General features: G+C 32.2%; 1 protein-coding gene across 1 annotated transcript in view; it reads left to right on the forward strand.

The window, feature by feature from the left end:
• Positions 1-919: 919 nt before the first annotated feature.
• Positions 920-24348, forward strand: part of LOC137923578 (protein starmaker-like) — a 51151-nt gene continuing 27722 nt past the window's right edge. Inside the window, exons 1-2 of the mRNA XM_068766796.1 lie at positions 920-2405; positions 24209-24276. Coding sequence (XP_068622897.1) covers positions 920-2405; positions 24209-24276 — 1554 coding nt within the window. The remainder of the gene's footprint in view (positions 2406-24208; positions 24277-24348) is intronic.

The following is a 24348-nucleotide window of genomic DNA, read 5'->3' on the forward strand; positions in this document are numbered from 1 at the left end:
TAATCGCGTTTCTGATCTTCACAGTCTGAATATGGAACATTCTGCCTGCCTCCTTATTTCCTGAGATATATAACCAAAGTCTCTTCAGGGTGAATAGATACCTACTGAGTATGCATGCTTCATCTTCGATCACATCATCTCTCAACAGGAGCAGGAGTTGATGGAACACAAAATATTACATTAAACAAGAACTTGCACCTTCATTATATGTTGATACCACTTTACAACATTTTTATTATAAAAATATTAAGATAAATTATTTTTTCTTAACGTACAGGATGGTTGGGTATAACTGTTAAAACCCTAAAGAAGGTAATATATAGTTTATTTTATATGTATTGCAATTTAATTATATATTTACTATGACAATGTACTGTTGTTTTAGCTTGACAAAAAAAACATTATAAATAAGTCAATCACCCTGTATATGATACGAAAATAATTTTTTAACAATTTCCTACTTTAGATGTAGATATGTAATTGTATATTTCATTTTTAATTATATGTATAACAATGTAATTTACACAAATGTTCTAAATAGAGAAGGTGATGCAATTTCAAATTTCCATTATACGTATTTTCTAAATAATTCTCTTTTTAAATGAAAATCATATGTGATTCGTAATAAAAAAATATATAATGGTAAATCGATGTCACTCCGACTAGTGCAATAAATTCATTTGAACGTATAATAGCAGAACTATTATAGATTTAAATGAATTATAATAAATGATCCATTCTATTCCTTCTTCGATCGCTTACGGTGAGATTCGATTTACAAACAATATAAATAATAGTTGGTAAGAAGCGATGACAGTTAGCGTCGCGAAGCCGTTCCGGCACCACCTTTGTCTGTGCGTTTGTATTATTAAAAAGTTATGATATCATTATGAGATACTTAAGCCACTTTATAAACCAAATGATAATCACATACTTCTTACTTCTATTCTTCACTCACTCTTATTGCTTAAGCATTGGGTCTACGAGTGATAAACAAAACGTGACTAAGCGGGAGGCAAATGGAGATTTTTTTCCGGACTGGGTACCTTTTAAAAACAAACACGGAGAAGAATTGGGTGAGTTCGTAGAAGTAACGAAGAAGAAGCCAAAGAAGAGATTAGCGCTTCCCGCTAATTTCGTATTAAAAGCACAGGGTGATCAAGAAGTGGATGACTACGGTTTTAAGGCACCAGAAGAAGCGGCTGGTGATGACTACTACGAAAAGAAAGAATGGGCCAATGTTGTGGTTTCTGATAATGATAACAAAAAATTAGAAATAGATAAATCGGATGCGGATAAATCGGATCCTGTAGAAATAGCAGGAATCGATGGAATAGTAAATATTATAACTAAAAAGGAGGCTAATCCGTTTTCAGCTGAACATAAAGCTAGTGATGAAAGTGAAGAAGTCGAAAGAGTTGTAAATTTAAAAGAAACAGACGACGATCAAGAAGATAAGGATGATGCTGGCAATGAAGCCAAACCTGAAAATAAAAAAGCAAGCAAAGAAGATGAGGATTATGAATATGATGAAAAAACTCCAGAGAAGGAGAATACGGACAAAGACGTTAAAGACCAAAGTGAAAACGAAGCGAAAAAAGCTAAAATATTAGACAGTGTTGATGAATTGAAACAACGCCATGCAGATGAACAACGACAGATATCGGAAAAAGTAAAAGAAGAAGAAATGTTTAAAGAAGAACTTGAAAGAGGTAACCTTCGACATCCGCGCCAAGAATACGACAAGTACAATAATAGAGAGCCTGAATGGAGAAAAGGGGCAGCCGATTATGACGAATACGATGAAAAACTATTAGACGTAAGAGATAAGTATAAAATTATAACAAAGAAATCCATTAAAACTACAACAAAGGCTCCGGAAATTATAACAGAGAATGTTGATGTAAATAATAATGCAAAACAAGAGAAAATTTCTCTCTTCGCAAATCCCAACGTGTACTTGATAAAAGATTACGATGATTCTGAGGAAAATCCTGTTACCGATAAACCGAAGAGAGTTACTACTCAGAAACCAGCTAATTCTAAAAAATTCTCCTCCCGTTATGCTGAATCCGAGCCACAAAATGAAGATCGTGTAAGAATATCGTTAGTACCAGATGAAAAGGATTCGAAAGAAGGAGAACCTACGTTGTTCTTCCCAAAGAAGAGAACAGGCAAGCCAAGAGTGAAAACTACGACAGTCGCACCAGATTCAGCAGAGTCTGAAACGGTCCAGAACAAAAATCGGAGAACTCCAGCAGTAGATACAACTGCCAGAGATTCGGTACCATCAGCAGCTGATATTGCGTCTTCGCTTATTTCAAAGGATACAGTAACAGATGCGTTGCCTTCATCGACGGATAAGAAAGAAGAAGCGAAGCCAGAAAATTTCGATTTTGAAAGAGGTATGTACGAAATTTTTACTTTATTATCTAAATATTACATTTATTACTACCTTTTACAGCGGTATACAAAACCAGAATTATTTCCTGATATATTTCAAGACATATTAATTTTACTTTTAGTAAGTTTTACCAATAACGGCTGCTTTAATATAAAACAGGGCAAGTTTTAATTACGTTATTTTCCATTATTCTCTATTGAGATACATCAATATGATTCACATCAGCCCATTATCATGCTTTAGAAAAAAAATCATTCCGATCTTTCTTATATCATAGCGAATACTATTCTGTCAAAAATACTCTAAATTTAATATCAAAACTACGTAGTATAGGACAATAAAAACATATATTCAGTTAGTTTGAATATCGAATTACGAAAGAACAATTTAAATTGAATATGTGACGTATTTATGAAGAAGAATGTGTTATGTTTATATGAAGCTAGCTGATGTTATTAAACGTTGAATTGCAGTAAACATTAACATCTGCCGCGTAAGATGTTCGATAACTCATTCAATTGAATCTTTTGATTTAGTTATTTCATATCTACATATCTACATATATATATTTGCAGCTATACTAGATGTATACCTCTGAGGTCGAATCAGAAGTAACAAGATTACTTGAGGAACAACCTCAACTGGTCTATCGGATTAGCAAGTTGTAGTTGCAGTGGTCAGAAAACATAGCACGAATAAAAAATGGTCGCTAAGATGTTGTAGTTCTGGAGTTGAAGCCACGAATAGGTGGAAGTCGTCGGACGTAAACGACATAGTTCACAGATGTCCTTGTTTAGCTCGGAAGATCCTTTATTCTGATCACTTCCTATGGGAAATCTATGGCGAATCTTCTACAGCTGAAACGCTGATAATATGTTTTATTCGTATCCTTACCTAAAATCTTTGACAAGGACTTTTGTTTCAAATAATTTTCAGTACAGTTTTTCTTTATTGCTCTCTTCTGTCATTCTTCACAAGTTCTTTTACTATTCTTCTTTCAATCCTTACATTCTCTTCTATACTCTCTTCTTTCAAGTCACATATAAACCGTATTTGAAAGCCACTAAGACAGTTGGCTCGGACAAATTTTAAGGATATCATAATAGGGAATTTGATATTGATGCTTATTTCTGACAAATATGAGGCAAAGGTGTTATGGTATTCTAAGACATAAATGCGATCACAAGTGATATAAATATCATCATTATTATGTCGACAGACACAGCTAAATATCATCAAGGAGATGATATCTTAGTCCCGTATATAGCAAGTTTCCACGACTGTGAACATGTTGTCGACCCTTATGTGGTACCTACCCATGTACCATCTAATGACTCGTGGTCTATGCTGATCAAAAAGTAAGGTGAAATCGGATAGCAACTTTCCTGTATTTTTTTTTTCTTTTTAAATATAATTTTACAAATTATTCCTCTAACATAGTCAGAGCCTATATATCTAATTTACAATTTCTAGACGTTGGGGGGAAATCCTCAAATGGACGTCTGGGAATGGAGGGCCCAAACAGTGTCAGACTCTTACTGACTAAAACCCCCCTCCGCCGGAATTTTCTTATGTTGGTAGGACTGTCTATAACATTTTTTTTATGACCCCGCTATTGGGGGCCTCTCGTACCCCTATTTGTGGTGGGATAGGGACTTTATTAGCATTTAATTTTTTCACATTATCTTTTATTTTCTCTCTCTTCTTTCATTCTTCACATTCTCTTTCGGTCCGTTTTCTATCTTTCATGCTACATTACTACTTTCTTACCTTTTTGCTCTGTTCGTCTATCATTCTTCCCTTTTTCTTTTTACATTTTTCGATTTGTATTTTTATTTTACATTGTTACTTATTCTATAATTATTTTCTATCACAGTTCTGTTTATATTTACATTTTTAATCTTTTTATCTTGTTATACTCTGTTTGCTTTATTTCTTTCTATCGCCCTTTTGGCGATCTCTTTACAAAGGGATATGAATGCCTGTTTGTCATCTCCGCCTATCAGGGAGGGAATTGTCTCCTCCCTGATTTCAACGCCAGACCAGCATTCGAAGCCGTTGTCTATAACATTTGCCAAGCGTTTGTTTGTCAAACTTTAAAATATCATTTGTCTCAGCCCAAACTATTTTGGATGTTTCATATTAAATGCGTCAAGTCTCTATTAATGTCATACTGTATTAGTTCTTCGCGACTTTTATGCCAAAGACTTGACTCACATCATTCCACAGCCACGCCTGATTTAGCCCCGTGTGACTTCTGGCTTGTCAGCGAACTCAAAGGTACAATATTTAATGCAATCAGGCGTTTCCTAAGTATGAAAAGGACAAATATTTAGCCACTTCCACACATGCAGTGGTAGTCGTGCAACAAAAGTGCACCGCCCGCCAGCCCAATGAGGTTATTGACCCGTTAAGTGTCCATTTCGTCACGTCACACAAACGTGTGCGTGCATACACGGACGAGACTCAAGATGCGATCGCAAGGTTCATCGATGTGACGAATACGGCAACCGCACAGATACTAGCGCACAACCTGATGATGACAATATAGAGTAGAAATGAGGAAACAGTGGAATATTTATAACTTGATATTGTTAGGGCGTCGTTAAAATAGAAAAAGAGGCTTAGTCAACACTGTAATATGCAAGAAAAGGATCAATATTTAGCCACTTCCGCATATGCAGTGGTAGTCGTACAACAAAGTGCACCGCCCGCCGGCCCGCTGATAAATGCGTATGCTGCAAATAATGCCAATTACACAACTACCACCGTTAAACCACTCAACACGTGTTTCACCCCTCCAAGAAGCATCTTCAGGAGTTATGTTACACCGATTAGTGCCAAACACAGAGTCCAAGTCACACAGCCAAGAAACAATGCGGAGTTACTTTTAGAGAGAATTACTTTAAAATGGATGAAAATAAATAACGAATTTACATTTTATAAACGAATTCATTTTACATTTCGATCACAGTATTATTAGTATATCTCAACATTTCATTAGTTAAATTCCACTTATACTAACTATAACTAAAATTTGAAACAAATAAATGGAAACGAAGGATTAATATGTCCATAATAGCCTTAAAAGCTTGAGCAATCATTGAAGCTTTTCAGCAGTACGATAAATTGAACTGATTCATCAAAACCACTTATTATTTGACAGATAACATCTATTATGCATTAATGTCATCCAAATATAATTTCCCTATCTTATCGTGTGACAATTTGAATGACGAAATATTTATACAGAAACTCCGATATATTTTTTTACAAATAATATTGGGTTTTTAGTTATAGGTGTAACAGTTAGAAACGGGCGTATTTTCCTTAAAATTATAAGTCATAAACTTTAAAGATCCACGGCTTTTGATTTGGCACACATAAATTATTTTTTCCCACAAAAAAAATATTTATGAATATATTCGTTTTTAAATACACTATACGGGTAAATGGTTATAGATTTTTTTTAAAAAAACTTTAAATAGGTGAATATATAGCTCGTTTTCTGTTAAATATTATTATAAACAAAGGCCAACGGCATTTGATTTGGCACGTGAATAATATCTTTTCCTTAACAAAATTATATTTATCAACATATTCGTTTTTAAATACACTGTACTGGATTATCAGTTAAAGATATAAAAAAAAACTTTAAAAGGGTGAATGTATAGCTTATTTTTTGGGAAATAATTTGTGATACACCATATCCAAAAATCAATGGCTTAAAAAATAATAAAAGTAATGATAAGATTGTAAGAAAAACCGTCTTTAAAATTCAAATGAGAACATGTTAAAAATAAATGTTGTTTAAAATATGTTACACTGTCAAAACTTATTGGGATGTCACTTTTCAAAAGAATAAACATATTAATGTAATTTATTTCAGAGTAATGCTTTTTACATGGTGATTAGAACATGGCGCTAAAAGTTTTTTGTCCGAAAATTACATTTCTTACACTTTTTCTGTCTGTCTGTTTGTTACGGCTACTCTGACTTATACTGGCAGGTAATTTAGGAAACTTTTACTTTAAAAAAATACTTAAATGAAAATAAAACTATATGCACTAAAATTTTTTTTCACACATCGACGAATTATAAAGTAGTGGATATAGCTAGTATATACATTCGTAAAATTAGAAATTTTGTTTCATTTTATTAATGACTCGAATTTCGTAAATCCCATCCTATTATAGAATTTCAAGTGAAGTAAAACTATAGGCATAGACCAAGTATAAGTTGATTTAAAGCATCTAAAAGAAAAATTCGTATTTCTTATTCGTAAATAGAAAAACTTATACCGCAAAAAAAATTAAAAAAGTAATTGATTTTTTTATTAACTAACGGACGAAGACATATATATATACATATATATATATATATATATATATATAAAAGTGACGTAGCTAAATATTGGTCCTCTTCATACTTAGGATGGACTTCCGCAAGTTAACGGCTGATTACATTAAATAATACTGTAATAAACAAAAACAAATCTTAAAAAAAATTTAAAAAATTAGAATTTCAAGAAATTTGGCGAAGTATAGGAGGCGATACGTAAATGTAATGTATATGAACGGTATTAGAATAATAAAAAATTTAAAGAATGAAAGAGGAAAGAAAGAGAAATTGTGAAGGATGGGATAGAAAGGATAGAAACAAAACCTGAGGATGCCAATACGTAGCAGGGATGAAAAAGCGGTCGCACGAACTGTAATTTTAAAAACTGGACATTGTTAGAGCATTGGGAACAAGCAAACACGACACCTATGATTAAAAAAATAATCGAAATTTGACTTTAAGTACAATAAATAGATTAAATGAACACATACATATTCGTACAGATTTTTTATCATCATAAATTATCTTGATATACAAAGTTAATTTAGCAAAAAATGAGGGTCCGTCAAGTTCATATATTAAGATAAGAATCTAAAATATATTTATAAGCAGAATCATTTAACCCGACGAATAAGAAATATGATGTAACTTACTGATAGAAGGATATTTTTAGAAGTAAATCTTGTTCAAGAATCTCTTACACTTAACAATTCGGTTTAGCGTTCTTTTATTTCAAACTGCGGATTAATATTGTACAAAATAGTGTACGGTGTTGTACAAATAAATTTTTATAATATGAAACATTAGTTGATTTTATTTTATAAGAAGCAAGGGATATCAGAACCTGACCGGGCATGATCACTAGCACTCTGTGAAGAGTGTATGCATTTATTTCTATATTTTTTCCATTAAAGTAAACATTACGACGCCCTCTCTCTTTCTCTCTCTCTCATATATATATATATATATATATATATATATATATATATATATATATATATATATATATACATATATACTAATAATAAATAAATTATAATACATATTACATTAAAATATCTTAAATCGATTTTCTTATTAAAGAGACATAAAATATGATACCACCGTGCGTTTACCTTCCACTGTTATATCTGTCTCCCTTTTTTACTCTCGTCTTGGTTGGAAGCTTATCTTGTAAATAAATTTAAAGTTACCCCTTGCTTATGAAGTATCTAGAAATATCTCACAAACATGGTTAGTTGATTTTATTTTAAGTATAAACTTAATTCAACTCGCATTACTATCTACTAAGATGGAACGTATCTTTCGCGTTAAGCGGAGTTTTATTTTATACAAGGCTTTTATTCTCAAAAATACATGTCAGCTATTTTAGTATACCAATACCTCGCTTTGCGTCGTTTCGTTTTGCGTTTTTATCGAAGTTGCGCCGCTGCTTAATTAGTACTAATTTTCTCTGTGCGTCGTTAGATTTTCGAGGTTGCGTTGTTTTGGGTTCGAGTCTTTAATATTTTTTTTTAAATTTTCTTTTTTTTCTTAAAGATGGCAACACTTTTGTTTCTAATTGCGCCATGCTATCAAAACTCAGGGATTCCCTATCTAACCAAAAATCAACGTAATTTGAATACAGTTTTATTTTTACTTTGTATTGGTAATTTTAGAGTTCAGTTTAAATTACGTAGTGTGTTGTGCTTTTTTTTAAAAGATAATGACAGATTTATATAAATTTTTACATGTTGTTTCTGGTTACAAGAAAGGTAAATATTTTTCCAATTCATTTATTATTTTTGTTTTTTTTTTTAATGATTACTTTGTCCAATTTTCTTTTAAAAAGTGTTATTTTCGTAACACTGGAACTTATCTTCGATCTTTACATGATTTGCTATAGAAAATCTTAATTCTCTTTGCGTCGTGTTTTTTTGGAGCGTAACCACGACGCAAAGTTAGGTATTGGTGTATTACATATCTAAGTGAATTATTAAAAGGGAACAAGTTAACCTTATGGTGAAGGTAAAGGTCCCTCACATTTATCTATACCAGGGAAGAGCAACACGCGGTCCACTAAATATGTTTATGCGACCCGTAAAACATTTTTAAAATTGAATTTGTTTTATCGACTTTAATGAAATATATTATTATAAAATTAATTATAATAAAATGTTGGTACATCCTAAACCGAAACAACTTATAATAACCACCGATCAAAACTGAGCGATGCATGGTTTGAAAGCTGCGTATGTATTGTATACGCTTGTATCGAAAAAACGCTGCCAATTTTTTCTTTAAAATTTTCAGGTATATTCATTTATTCGTGATTATTTATTTAAATTTAAAAATGAAGTGTTATAAATTTTTAATAATTGATACGTTACATGCGTCCCGTCAAAAAAAAATTTAAATTGGTCTTTTGATTAAAAAGGTTGTATACCCCTGGTCTCCCAAAATGTACCGGAGTAGCGCAGAGTTACGTAGCGATATCTTTTCCCTTTGTAACAAGAACATTAAAGATTAAAATTTCTCACGGTACACGAACACCAATGCATTTCCTATTTTTTAATTACAGTATTGTTGCCACGAAAATGTGGTTTGATTAATCATAGGTAAAAAAAGCTTTTTTTAAAAAAACTTAAACAATACAAAATAAATAATAAAACATAGTTTAGTTTAAAACACTTTAGGCTTTAACTTAAGAAATAGTTTAAGAAGACACTAGAATAACTTAGTCTAGTAAACATTGTGACATACAAAAAAGTTAGCAATTTTTTTTAAATATTAAACGCAAATGTAAAACAAAGGCACGGATGCTAATATCTGTATATAGATCCTAAAATCTAAAAAGAATAAATGTACAAATCATTTCTGACCAAAAAGATTCATAGCTTTACATGCAGTAGGTTTTTTTAAACAGACATCATCGAAACTGTCACCAATAAGTTAGTAAATAAATGCTTTCGTTCCACCAAACATTGACATACATGGCAACACATAGCGAGAGAAGTAAGGGATATCAGAACCAATGGGAACATGACCACTAGCAATCTGACAAGAGTGTATGCATTTATTTCTGTATTTTTCCATTAAAGTAAACATTACGACTCTCTCTCTCTTATCTCTGTATATATATATATATATGTTTGTGTGTGTGTGTGTGTGTGTGTGTTTGTGTGTGCATGTGTGTGTGTGTGTGCGTGTGTGAGTGTGCGTGTGCGTGGGCGCGTGCGTGTGTGTGTGTGTGTGTGTGTATTAATAAGTAAATTACAATGCATATTACATTAAAATATTTTAAGTCGATTTTCTTATCGCAGAGACATAACATATGGTATCACCGTACGTTCACCTTCTAGACGTCCACTGTATACTGTATACCTGTCTCCTTTTTTAACCTTTATCCTGTGTTTTGGTGAGAAGCTTGTATTGTAAATAAATTTAAAGTTACCTCTTGTCTATGAAGTATCTAGAAATATCTCACAAACATGTTTTATTAAAAATAGAATGTATTTCATTTCCATACAAAGATTCTATTATAAACACACAAGCCGCTTACGTGGTATTGAAATATCTCAAAGGTATCGTTTGGTCGCTAGATATACATAAGAAATGATAATACACCTTTCAAGTATACTATATTAGGTTTCATCTATACAATGTTTATTTTTGACAAAGTGTGATATTCTTCAATGATTTTTCACTGTCTCTTCCTTTTATTTCTATACTCTTCTAACATTTTTCGTACAATCTATCATTCCTCTTCTTTCATTCTTCTTCATACTTATTTCCGTTCATTCATCGCCTCACTTCCTTCGTCTCGTTTCAGATATCACATATCCGGTTTATATTACATTTCTTTACCTTAACTTATATTTATTTTGTACTATTCTAAATTTTTATTTAATATTCCAATATATTATAATTTATTACAATTTATCACAGTTTTCAGTTTTTATTTTATTTATCTAACATTACTTTTGAATTTTGTTATTTCTTCCTTGTCCTTGTAATACCATTTTTAATTTTATTTTCTCTACCTCCTGTTTATTTGGTCGCTTACCCGACCTGTTTATTGCGTCCTCCACCATCTTCCTGCAGCATTTGAGGAATTCTGGCCTGTCATCTTTCTTTAGTGAGGCGATGCTGTCTTTGCTTATCTTTTAACCCAATCGGCATTCAAAGATAAAGCGTGGTCCTCGGAATGCGAGACAGTCGGCTATCAGATGTACCGCGATCTGGTCATGGTTCACAGAAGCACGCGGAACTCTTCTTGAACTTAAACCAGTGAAGGTACTTGAAGAGTCCCCAGTGCCCTGTGAAGAGCTGGATCAAGACCGTGTTCAGCTCGATGCTGTGGAGCATGCAGTAGGCTGAGACAGCGTCCGGGAAAAAATTCCAAGTTCAATACAATGTTATAGTTGAAAATAACATATAAAAATACAAACATACACAAATAACATATACAAATACAAATAATACGACATTAAATAAATAACGATGAATATCATTATCATATCATAAGTGAGATTTTAATTTCTCGACCAATGTTTTGTTCCGATTGGAATTCTCAAGTAGGTGTCATTTACCTGAGAATTCCAGTTGGAACATGACAGTAAAAAGCTACCTGGCGTGGTCTTCCTAAAACTTAACAAGAAGCGATTACTGCATCATATTTATAAATGTATGCATTATATTTATGACGAATATTATGATACATATGTAGAGGGATATAGTCGATATGACGAATTAATTGACAGCTGGAGTTTGAAGGTTCTGGAGCAAAAACCGCAGAAACGTAGCGCAAAGTGTATACCTACACATATAGACAGATGACGATAAGGTTAATTGGTAAAAAAGAGAGAAAGGTATCAAACAGAGAACGTCCTGAAGGTGAATGCACGTTGAAACCATATATCATGTTTCTGTATTAAGAAAATCTATTTAAAATATTTTATTATAATATGTTTTGTATCACAATTATTATGTATATATGTTATACACATATATATGTATATTTGTATATACGTACGTTTTATACACGTTAACTACCAATTATTTATACTTCTACATATTCTATACTATGGTTGTCTGTAAGAGATTGTCTTATGTTAAAACCGCAAATTTTACTCTTTTATTTATTATTATGAAATTATTTAAATGTATCCTAGCATGTACAATAAAGAATATTAAAGAAATAAAATTAATAAATATCATAATGAATAAATATCATAATAATGGTATGGCTTCATCTTGTATTGTTATTCAAGATCGTCTTGTTTAGTCTATTCCTTTTGTTTCACTCGAGTTTATATAAATGAAATTCTGATCTAATTCAAAGGCTTTATATTCAATAGGATGTTTTAATAGGGTATTGTTTGCTACGCTTAACCAACCTTGATTTACCGAAAACATTATATTTTACATATGTCTAATCATCAAGAAGATATAAATAAATTTCTATTTCACAAGTATATATACAAGTTGTGCCCGTGATGTTGTCTGCGCAGAATTAAAAAAACTAAAATTATTAAATATATCTAGTTTATTTTTTTTTTTGTTTTACCCTTAGTAGCCTGATTTACGAAAGTGATTTTTTTAATATTACTGTGTTTGCTTGAGGGTCTAGATGAAGGAAAAAATAGATTTTTTTAATTTCGTTGGAAAGAATATTATACAACAGTAAAATACGTACAGCCAACCTATAAAAAGAAACTAATAGTAATGTGAGCATTCGGTTTAAAAGATTGGTATCAAAATTGAAACTCTAGGTTATTAAGTGTTAAGAATTTTTCTAAAATAAAAGCATCAAAGTCTAAGTTGCTTCTTTTCACATCATTTATCTGCCAGTATAAGTCCCATCTAAATCAATCCAGATATTTCTGAGATTAACTGGAATAAATATTTTATATTAGTATATATACCGTACATAGTTTATATATGTGTAGTAAAAATCGGTTATTTAAATATTATTTAATTTGTTTATATATATGAATTTTTTTTCGTTGACATATCCAGGAAAGATAGTGATAAGAGAGATAGACAAACTTTTGATCACTAAAGAAATGGATGCATGGATGGATGGCCACGATGCCGCCATCTACCATCTTATTAAACGGTTTTATTTAGTTCGACCCGTACGGAATTTGTTTATTTGGGTCAAAATTAGAAATTAAAATTAAAGCACCTTCCCGTTGTCAGATTGATCCGAAATTTGGTTCACACATTTAATTTAGATGACAATACAATAAAGTAAAATCAATAACATTATAAATCTAAGATGGCCGCCGATACAAAATGGCGGATTACATATTTTTCTTTAACCCCCTCAATATGGGTATCAAATGAAAGGGCTACACTAGTAAAACACGATGATTATGTCAAAATTTAAAATTCAAGATGGACGCCGTTCCAATATGGCGGACTAGGTACATATTTTTCCACAACCACCACAATATGGGTATCATAAAATCGTTTAACTTAAAAGTTTTTTAAATGTATTTATTTTAATTTTCAGTCGATAGACACCCCCTGCAAGGTATAGGTCTCCCTTCAAAGTTTACCACGAAAACCACTCCTGCGCAGTCTTCTGCCTACAATCTTAACTATGTCGTTAGTTGGGATTCTTATCACACCGCGTCTGATGTCTCGTGTTTACATTTCAGTCCTAACGTCCAAGTGTATAATAATATATCTACATAAATAACTAACACCTTTACTTATTGTATTGCTTGAAAAGACAACTTGAAATTTCATTATTTACACAAATAGATATTTCAAATGTTTCACTAACAAAAAAGATATAAATGAATACAATGCTATTTATTTTAAGAGATATAAAAACGTTTCAAGCGAAATTATAACTTACAAAACAATGAAGAAACAATTAAATGAAGCAATAAATTATGTTCGGCAATTTGCATATTTTGAAATGGCTATTGAATATTTCTGTCTATAACTCTGTCAAATGAACGGTGACCTTTTTGTTGGTGAGATTTTTTACGAAATCCACCACGATATTACGCCAGCAACAATGATGCAAAAGTCTACTAAATCTGATATTCAGATATATAAAATTGAACTGAAGGCAGGTTACTATGGAAAGAAATACACTTCGTGTATATAAAAGGACGGGGGGGGGAGTCAGGATACGATCTTGGTGGGAATCGCTATATGTGAGAATAGCATTACCTAAATGACAAGAAATCAACTGCTGGGTCAGTGGTGGAACACCTAGATTAAATCAGAGCCCTGGCCAGTCCAAGTCACCCCACGTCCTCGACGTCTTTCCTGGGAACTGCTGCAACCGCGCAACCGCACGGCCACCACCTCGAGGTGCAGCTGAGCTGAGAATGCAGGCCATTGCTATTTGATGTATTTGTTGTGCTGCTAGCCGATCCAGGCTTTCTACAGCTTCACCAAAATTGAGCTCGTGTCTTCTGCGTCTTAAAACAGAAATAACTCACTAGGGAGATAACCAGATATGAAACCGAGCATGCCAGCAGGCTCCAAGGTGGCAGCACCACCACCAGGCTAGGGTGTAGTGGGCTAATCACTCGCTTACACGAAACTAAATGATTAAAGAAACGGAAACAGTACATAGCCGGACCGATCTGCGTTCAGGATGGCGACGTACTGTGGACGCCCTCTGCTCCATCTTAGGGACAAAGGAATAAATCATATAAAAGGACGAAGGAGGATTTAAAAGGACTATGAGAAAAGAATACATGACTAAATTAAAAAGACATAAAAATTAAATAAATAAAGTAGTACCAAAATAGTGCAATAAACAGTATAATATAATATGATAATTTAAAAAAAATATATGTGTTAAATGTATGAACAATAAGTGTAATATTGCAAAATAAAATAGTAATGAAACCTAGAATGTAGTGGTTGAGGGTGGATGTATGGCTAATGGAATGAAAGAGAAAGACTGGGAAAATTGTAGAACGAAAGAAACAGTACGACAGATAATATGAAACATGAAAGAGGAGAATGATAATAATAAAAAATTATATGAATAAATTATTAGAAATAAAAAGTCCCTATCCCACACGAGATATCGGAACGAGAGGTCCCCAATAGCAGGGATCATAAAAAAATGATAAAGACAAATAAAATCGATTTTTGAATTATATCAAGAGAACGAGAGAGAAATAAGAAATGAGGAGATCTGCAAAAGAAGAAAGGTCATCGAAGTAGCTCGAAGAATTGCTTGTCTAAAATGCCAGTGGGCGGGGAACATAGCTCATGCAACCGATGGCTTTTAGAGCCGAAAGGTTCTCTCGTAGCGACCACGAGCAGGTGACGTATGATCATAGTAAGGATACGGGCAGCACATGACCAGCCATCGTGGAGATCTTTTAGGGCGGCCCATATCTTGAATATTTAATGGAATCAGGCGTTACCTCGCGAAAGTCCATCCTTAGTAAGAAAAGGACCAATATTTAGCCACTTCCGCACATGCAGTGGTAGTCGTGCAACAAAGTGCACCGCCCGCCAGCCCGCTGATAAATGCGTATGCGGCAAACCATTTGCACGCTGTGTTTGGCACTAATCGGTGTAACATAACTCCTGAAGATGCCCTGCGGAGGGGTGAAACACGTGTTGAGTAATTTGGTATAGCATACACATTTGTCAGCGGGCTGGCGGGCGGTGAATTTCATTGCACGACTACCAGTGCATGTGCGGAAGTGGCTAAATATTGGTCCTTTTCTTACCCTTATTTTGAAGTTGGCGTTCATCAGCTAATGATGAAGAAACTAGAGAGCGCATCGATAATGATTAATGTGTTGCTGGAGAAGAATGTTGCAGATATCACGAAGTCTAAACTGCGCCGATGTCTTCCCAAGATCTCAAAATTGATATTTTAACCACAGGTTCATTTCCTGTGGCCACAAATTTTTCATTTTACAAAAATAGCCACCAATCTCACTACGCAAACAGCTGGATTAAAAAGAAAGACGATTATACAGAGAGAGATTTTGTCCAGGGTAGAGTGAATATTAAACGATCCAGACTTACTCCTGCTATTTGATAGATGGATAAATTAAAAGCCTTCGACCACTATTTTTCAACCTTTTATGTGCCATATCCCTAAAATTACATTACTTAATTATTACCATTGCAAGATAATTTATCAATATACATGGTTTATATCTAGAAACGGCATTGCAGATGATTTTTATTTTTGAAAACAATGTCTATTACACGATATATAATCACCTTATATCATAAAAAAGTATGAGTTCCTTTTTTAAAAAAAGTTCTATTTTCAATCGTTTTAGATAATGAAACAAGAAATAAACAGTTTCGCGATTTATACGCAACATTTGTATAAATATTACCAATATAAATGTCTTACTTATACAACAATAAAATTGATTAAATTTGCGGTTAGAAAAAATTTAACGCAAGTCATTGCACTCTAGGCTGTACGTAATATGGGCATTCGAATAACTTTTTTATTTTTAATACAAAACCGTTTCAAATAAACGTTCTGCTATGTTATATACCGATTGTATAGATTTCATTCTATATTTAAATTTTAGTATTTTTTCTTCTAATTTTAGAAAAGTTTTTATATTTCGATGAAGATTACATATTTTAAAGTTTGTTGTACTTACATCTGATGTCTAATAATATTTACTATTTTGGACAAAGACATTCTTTAATCTGAATCGGACATAATAATATTGTCGACGTTCACCATAAGGCAAGCGCCTTTAATCGCCAAATGATGCCCTGCAACCTTCCAGCGACATCCTGTGACCCTTGGAGCCCTTTCCACACCTCAGTATTCTATATCTTATAAGTGCTTACTCTCTTTTATACTTGACTATTTTCGAATCTGCTAAGATATATTTCTAAACGCTAAAGTGAAATCCGATATCTTCTAAACTTTGAAGTAGCATTAAATAGATCACATAGCGCGCAAGACATAGATACTGGGTCTATAAGGTTTTTTTTATGGCCCCCGCTACTGGGGGCCTCTCTTAGCCCTAACTTTTTGGGATTAGGGACTTTATTGTTCAATTTTTTTTTTCAGTCTTTTCTTTATTTATCACTTTCTTTCACGCGTCACAATATCTTTCATTCTTTACTTTCGTCCTTCACAATATCTTTCGTTTTGCTCTTTTATACCTTCTTTCTTTCCTCGCCTTTCTTCCATCATTTTCTTACTCTAAGGTTGCTAGGTACATTTTATTTATTTTTATTCTTTAATTTTATCTTACCTTCATATTATCTTTATTTACACATTTATTTTACTTTCTTAATTCTTTATTACACATTTCTTTTTCTATTTCTTACTATTAGTTAACAATTTCTTGACAGTTTTATTTCTTTCAACCGTATCACTCGCCACCCCGGTCTATAAGGTTTCAGAGTGGTGACCACCAGAACGCCCACCAAACTAGTGACCAACTGGTGACCACCAGACGATCTTGCAACTATGTGATGCAAGTCTCTACCTATGGGATATTTATGAGGGAGGCATATGTCTAGCCGTGGACGACTGAAAGCTAAAATAATAATGTTAAAAATATTACTTTTTTAACAAAAAATCGTTAATACTATAAAGATCTTTTAATATATACATGTTTTAAATATTGTCACAAGAAAACATTTTTCGTAAGTTAAAGATCGAGGAGTAAAAATAAAGATAAAACATAAAATTCATTTATTCAAAGTTGTAACTTTTTTTATTGACCGACATCTTTCTTTGATCATTTTATTTTCGACTCTACTCTACTTCACAAGGTGTTTTTGTGGAGAAGAAGCAGGAAGAAACTCCACAACAACACATGTTTTAATTGTTTAACAATTCAAATTTATACATATACACTTTATCAGATATAGCCTAAATGAAATCAAAATAATCAAGCGACATTTCTGCCAAGGATTCTTGTCATTTAAATATTAGTTTATTGAATAATAAGCATTTCCCGTCAATTTACTTTACATTTTGAATTTTGAATTTTGAAACTGGTGTTCCGATAAGGTTTAGCAGAATTGTGTTAAAAAATCTAACTCCTTTTATTACAAATGAATTAGAGATTTTTTGCCGTCCAAACTTTGGTACAGCCGTAGTATGTCCACCCATAAAGTGAAGAGATGACATAGTTTATACTTCGGATTCAGGTTGCTTCTATTCAGGCTTAATGGAAATGTTTAAAAGAGATCTATTAACATCACTACCACCACCAATAGACATATGGTGGTGATAATGATGATCTAAAATAAAATAAAAGACATTAAGCTCTACTCTACTTAACCTGTTTTACTTCCCACGCTTACTTTCACTTAAATACAGCGAAATGCCCCACAGATTATATCTAACCGCATCACAGAAGCTGCGTGGAGAATCAATACGGTCATGCCATCGACAACCTACAGAGGTTAACAGTAAAAAGTTTTTATTTAAACAGCTCATTGGTTTTCTTTAGCCTCGGTGAATTTTTTTACGCGCCGCCGGTGTAGAATGATTTTATACCGTGAATAATCGCTCAATTATAAGATAGGCACAATTGTGTTCTTAATTCAATTTTTTTTTTTTTAATTGTATTTAAATATCATTTATCATGTGTTCGGGTGATAATTTCATATTGAAATGTCCTTACGGAACCACCATTCCCAGGTCGTGTTATATTCTACGAAATACATGTTCTGTATTTTCTAGAGTGTATGTACATACAGGGCTAAAATCCTTTCAATGTGTACTCAACATTTTGATAGTACTTTTATAGTATGAACAGCCAAGGTATGGAAAATCCTGAAGAATGCGCAGTGCCCTGGAAACGGAGGTAAAGTTAAAGATAGATTTAGAGAGCATCGCCTTAATGATGGGCGACGACATCCTTCGCCCATCATTCCTATCGTTTGCTCGAAGGGTGGTGAGTGACACTGTTAATAGAAACAAAACAGTATAGATAAGTAGGTACCAAATAAACTGCACATAAAATAACTAGACAATTAATAATAGGAAAAATAGAATAAGAAAACTGTAGTAATGTATTAAGAAAGCACAACCCAAAGAAAACTGTGATAAAAAAGAATAGAATAAGTCAATAATAAAATGTACCTAGCCACCTAAGAGTAATAAGATGATGGTAATAAGGCGATGAGAGCAAGAAGCAATGAAATAACAAAATGAAAGATATTGTTATGGTAATAAGGTAAGAATAAAAGAAATTGAGAAGTATAACAGTGAGTGAAGAATAAAGATGAAAGATCTGAAAAACTTAATTGTAAATAAAGACCCTGATCCCAACTAATTAGAGGTACGTGAGGCTTCCAATAGCGAAGGCCAATTAAAAAAAAAAAGTATGGAACAATCTACCTCATCACCCTGTATAATCAATGCTAACGAAGGAGCGTCTTTGTCATGTTATATAAACCTACCATTTAAAAAAAACGTCCGAATCTAAAGATATAGTACATAGAGATATTTGAAATACATGTATTATATCTAATATATAAAATTCTCGTTTCACAGTGTTCGAACTTGAACTCCTCTGAAACGGCTTGACTAATTTTTACCAAATTTAATATGCGTATTCAGTAGGTCTGAGAATCGGCTACTATCTATTTTCTATACCCCTAAGTGATAAATGTTGTTCAAACTTAATTTTTTTTTTAACGAATTTTCATGTTTTTATTTTTTATGATACAGCATACAAGAATATATACAACCATAAATTTTCACCCCTCTACGATCAACCCTTATTTTTTATTTGTAAATTAAAATATCAATGTTTTTTTTGCAAAATAACGTTTGGGGGATCAGCTAGTCATATTTATAAACTATCAGTATATTGATATAAGTTTTATTTTATATTCCTTATTATTTTTATTCCTAATTATATTTCTTTCTAATATTTCTCTTGTAGCATATTTATTTATTTTACTTTATTAATTTGTTTTTGCATCGCTCTTCAGGATATATAGTAATAAGTGTGATACAGATACTGGCGCACAACCTGAGGATAGCAATATGGAATAAAAATGAGAAAGTGTTAGCACAAAACGTAATGTTATAAACTAAACATAGCTAAGGTGTTGTAAACAAATATACAAACAATATTTTGATAGCAGACGTATATGCGAGTAATATAATATAAAATTCTCGTGTCACGGTGTTCGAACTTGAACTCCTCCGAAACGGCTTGACCGATTTTTACCAAATTTTACATGCGTATTCAGAATGTCTAAGAATCGGCTACTATCTATATTCCATACCCCTAAGTGATAAGGGTGGTCCCCTAAATTTTATTTTTAATTTTTAGAGAATTGTTTTGGTTTTTATTTTATTATGATACAGCATACAAAAATACATAAAAACCTAAATTTTCACCCCTCTACGATCAATCCTTATCTTACATTTGTTAATTAAAAACTTTAATGTTTTTTGCAAAACAACGTTTGCGGGATCAGCTATTATAATATAGATTGAATAACCAAATTTTAATCAAAACATTTGTACAGGTTTCTATAAAAATGTCTGTTTGTCTATAGAATCAATACAAAGCAATCATATGGACGTACAAAAAAAATGTAACTATCACATTTCTCTCCACGATTAGTTTTAAATGCAATGCGTTCTGCGTCGTCTTCAAATGTAAGTAGATAAAACGTATGATAGGGCGACAATAAACTTTTTTCCTCCCCGGAATTAATCAAGAAAATAAGCTTTATATGATATGGGAATAAATTGTCGCGATATAGAAGGGCGACTACTTAGAGTATTAACAGAAGTTCTTGCTTTCTTATTATAATTCATATTATAATATAATTCTCTCTCTGTTTATTTCCTCTCTGATCCTACCACCATATATATATATATAAATATATATATATATATAAATATATATATATATATATATATATATATATATATATATATATATATATATATATATATATATATATGGTAGGATCATCATCATGAATCTAGTTTTTTTTTATATCTAACCCTTCCATAAATGATTCTATGCATAAATTTTGATACTATAGTAATTTGTGATCTAGAAACGAGAAAGAAGGAAGAAAAGCTATGTGTGAAAGAAGATATAAAAGAGTAAAAAAGTATATAAGAGATAGAGAAAAATAAAAAGTGAATAATAAATAAAATTGTAACAAAGAAAAAGATTATATATATATATGGTGGCAGGATCATTTTCACTGACCACTGTATATGTCTTCAAAAATATCGAAAAGGCCTAATTTAATAATAACTTAAATCAAATTGAATTGCCTTATAAGACATCCTTCTACTTAAAGCTGCGAGGATTTCAAACAGCCTTTAATATGAAAAAAGCCTACAAAAATACAAATGTGTTTTATTTTTTAGATCATTTTTACCAGGTCTTTTATACAGTACTAAAGCAAATTCAATACCGATCTCAATTATAAATTTAAAATCTTCACACTGTAATAGGAGTATTCTTCAAGAACTTTCTAAATGTATTACAAGATAATTTTAACAAATTACTTTGGTTCGTATTGATTTTATTAGTGTTTAAATAGGAGAGAGGTAAAAGGTACGCACAAAAAAAGAATATAAGACTAGTCAAGATAATAAAATTAAATCTTTGATAAATATTTAATGGAATCAGGCGTTTATTCCGCAAACTCAATTTCGTTAAAACTGCACACAGCCTAAATCAGCTAGCAACATAACTTTAATCACATTACACATTTAATATATATAATAACTTAGATAAAGCTAGAAATAAAATAAATTAGAGCAATTTTAAACATAAGTTTATTCTAAAAGAAATAACATTTTTGTAGGCGTTCACGGTTCCCTGTAACCCACGAAATTGATCTTACAAATTCTTAAACATAAGTTTCTCTATTCCTTTGGGTAAAACCTGTATCCATTATATATATATACAACTCTTATTATTTATTTAAATACGAGTTTCTATTGTAAAACATAAGGTTTCTTAAAAACAAATTTTGCTTTACATTTATTTTTCTTTGTTATATATAAATATATCGCAAAAAATATAAGAAATCATACTACAACGTTAAAGATTTATTTAATAATAACACAGTTTGGGTATTCATTTCTATGACTAAATATATCCTAAGTTTAGTGGGAACCTCCTAGCTTTGTTTTAAGTTAAAAAATGTCCATGCAAGGGAACCCGATTTGATTCAAGTTTCAATGGAATTAGGGTCTTTTGACGATCTCTTGACGTACTTAAAAAAATACTCAAGTGTATTACTTAAGTTATGATGTAATTAGCTTATAAAGTTCTAAAGATAAGTGTTTAAGAAAAGCACTGGTTTTTGATAACTCTCAACAAGTTGAGACGCGTTTTAAAACTCACGTAATTTTAAATTGAATTACGCCTATGTAATATATGTCTATATGTGTATAATCAGTTCCTATCAAATAATAGAGTTGACTTTCATCTCATGATATACATATGTGATCACTATAAATTATTTAAAGTTAATAATAGTCTAAATAAATATTTATAGCGGTTTCTAATCCGCTACGCTCACGTCACTTGGACCTTCAAAAATTACACGATGTGCACAGATTATGTGCGCTATGGTGCCGTTCAAAAATCACTTTATGCACCATTCAACGGACCCCACAATTATTGCGTCGAGGTAACAAAACCTTCGATTTGGATGTGGTAAGAAAAACAATGAAAATAACCATCTAACGTTTAAAACCCGCCTGTACTGCTATGGAGAAAAATTCACTAAATGACGGGAGACTCAACAAGAAGGAAAAAACTAGAAACCGTCGATTAGTTCGAATTCCAGATTTCTATCGATCGTATTAACGGTCTCAGAGTACTGTAGCGGATTGAAATCCGCTACGCTCATGTCACTTGGACGCTTGTAGCTTATACAATGTGCGCAGACGATGTTCGCGAATAATGTGCGCAGATTATGTAGACCGTGGAACAGAAAGACATCCTGTCATTTCTCTACGTGAAAAAAATTATGTTTGTTAATACTATCTTTAATACACTATTCTTGCTAAAGAAGAAACCATACACTATTCTTCCATTGGTGCCCACAAAATGTGTTATAAATGCATAAAACATTATAAAAGATGTACTTCTTTTGAATAAAAAATATATAAAAATTACATTAAAATTCAGTATATTACTTATATTTACAATAATTTCTCGATAAACATTTTCAAAGATTTTAAATTGTGGTCACCCTAGTGAAATTGTATGGCTAAGGTTTCAAGCGGTTCTCTCTTCTCAGGCTCGAAGGCGCCGTTTGCACTTCTGATTATTATTTTATATGTCTGAGATCTATCGCGTATCTAGGAAATAGGAGGTGGTTGAGAAAAAAATGTTTTGTTCCTGCATTATTTAAGATGGACTTATCAACGAAAACTTTTTTTGAAATGAAATTACAATTCGGTATTTATATGAAAATCTTTATAATAATTATTGTATTGGAAATGTTAAACTTTTTGTCGATGTAACCTTTTGTAGCTGACAATGTAATTTTTCGTTATTAACTCTAATTTGTATGACAAGAGTGTTTTGTCTACGGTGTCAGTTTTTTTCGCGTTCCTGAACGCAGACAGTTGGAAGAGTGTTGCCGCTATTTGATACGGATATTTTTTCCTCAGCTGCTAGTCAAAATAGCTTTTTATCATTATATACTATTTTTCTAATGGGTAAATACAGCTAAAATTTATATATATTATATAAATTTATATATATTTATACATATATATATATGTATGTATACATAAACAAAATAATTTAAGACTTATACTAATATTCATACAAAAATAGATTTTATTTGAAATAGCTGCCCAAGCGGTACAAACCGTTAAATGCCTTGAGATTTAAGACAATGTGCCGAGCCAACTCATCAAAAGATTCTGCGGTATGTTTGTTTCTTGAGGATGTTCCTTCCCACACTACCCATGTGACGTTTTGTCATTCGTACGACGGAGATAATGCTCTACGAAGCCGAAATTAGCCGATTGTCTCTTTCCAAATGTCGAAGTCCAATATTTAACGCCAGGTATTATACACGTTTTAAGAAGCGATATTCAATATTATTATTTCTTTACCTTTACCTTCTTTTCATCTGATAGATGCCCATTGCAAGGCATTCGTCTCCGCATACGCATTTTAAGTTGCCCGCATGCAACGACTTTGTCGTTAGGCTACCTATAGAGGTATCTACCCCCATGTCTACCATCTTATGGTTGCGAATCTTTTGCAACTGGCCCACTGCAACATGAGACGGGCAATTCCTTGAGCTATATCAGTGATCTAGGTTCGTCGGCAGATCTCATTTTTGATTCGATCTCGTAGCGAAATTCCAAACATAGCCCTCTCCATTGCTCTCTGGGTGACATTCAGTCTAAATGCGACCATGTTCAGGATCCGTATGTCATCACTGGCAACACACATTTGCCAAAGACGTTCTTCGTATGGAAATATATACAAGTAATAATACATTCTTATTTTACAGGTCGTGGCAAAGAACATCACGCCTCCCACGAAGAAGAACATAGTGAACACGGAAAGAAGGCTTATGAGGTAAGACACACCTTTACTTAAACATTGAATATTTAGTGAGTATTGTGTCCCATTAATCAACGTCAAACTGTA

Source organism: Battus philenor, unplaced genomic scaffold (assembly GCF_028537555.1).
Source record: "Battus philenor isolate CCGP_79_NKW_IND1 unplaced genomic scaffold, ilBatPhil1.0.hap1 SCAF_22, whole genome shotgun sequence".
NCBI lineage: Eukaryota > Metazoa > Arthropoda > Insecta > Lepidoptera > Papilionidae > Battus > Battus philenor.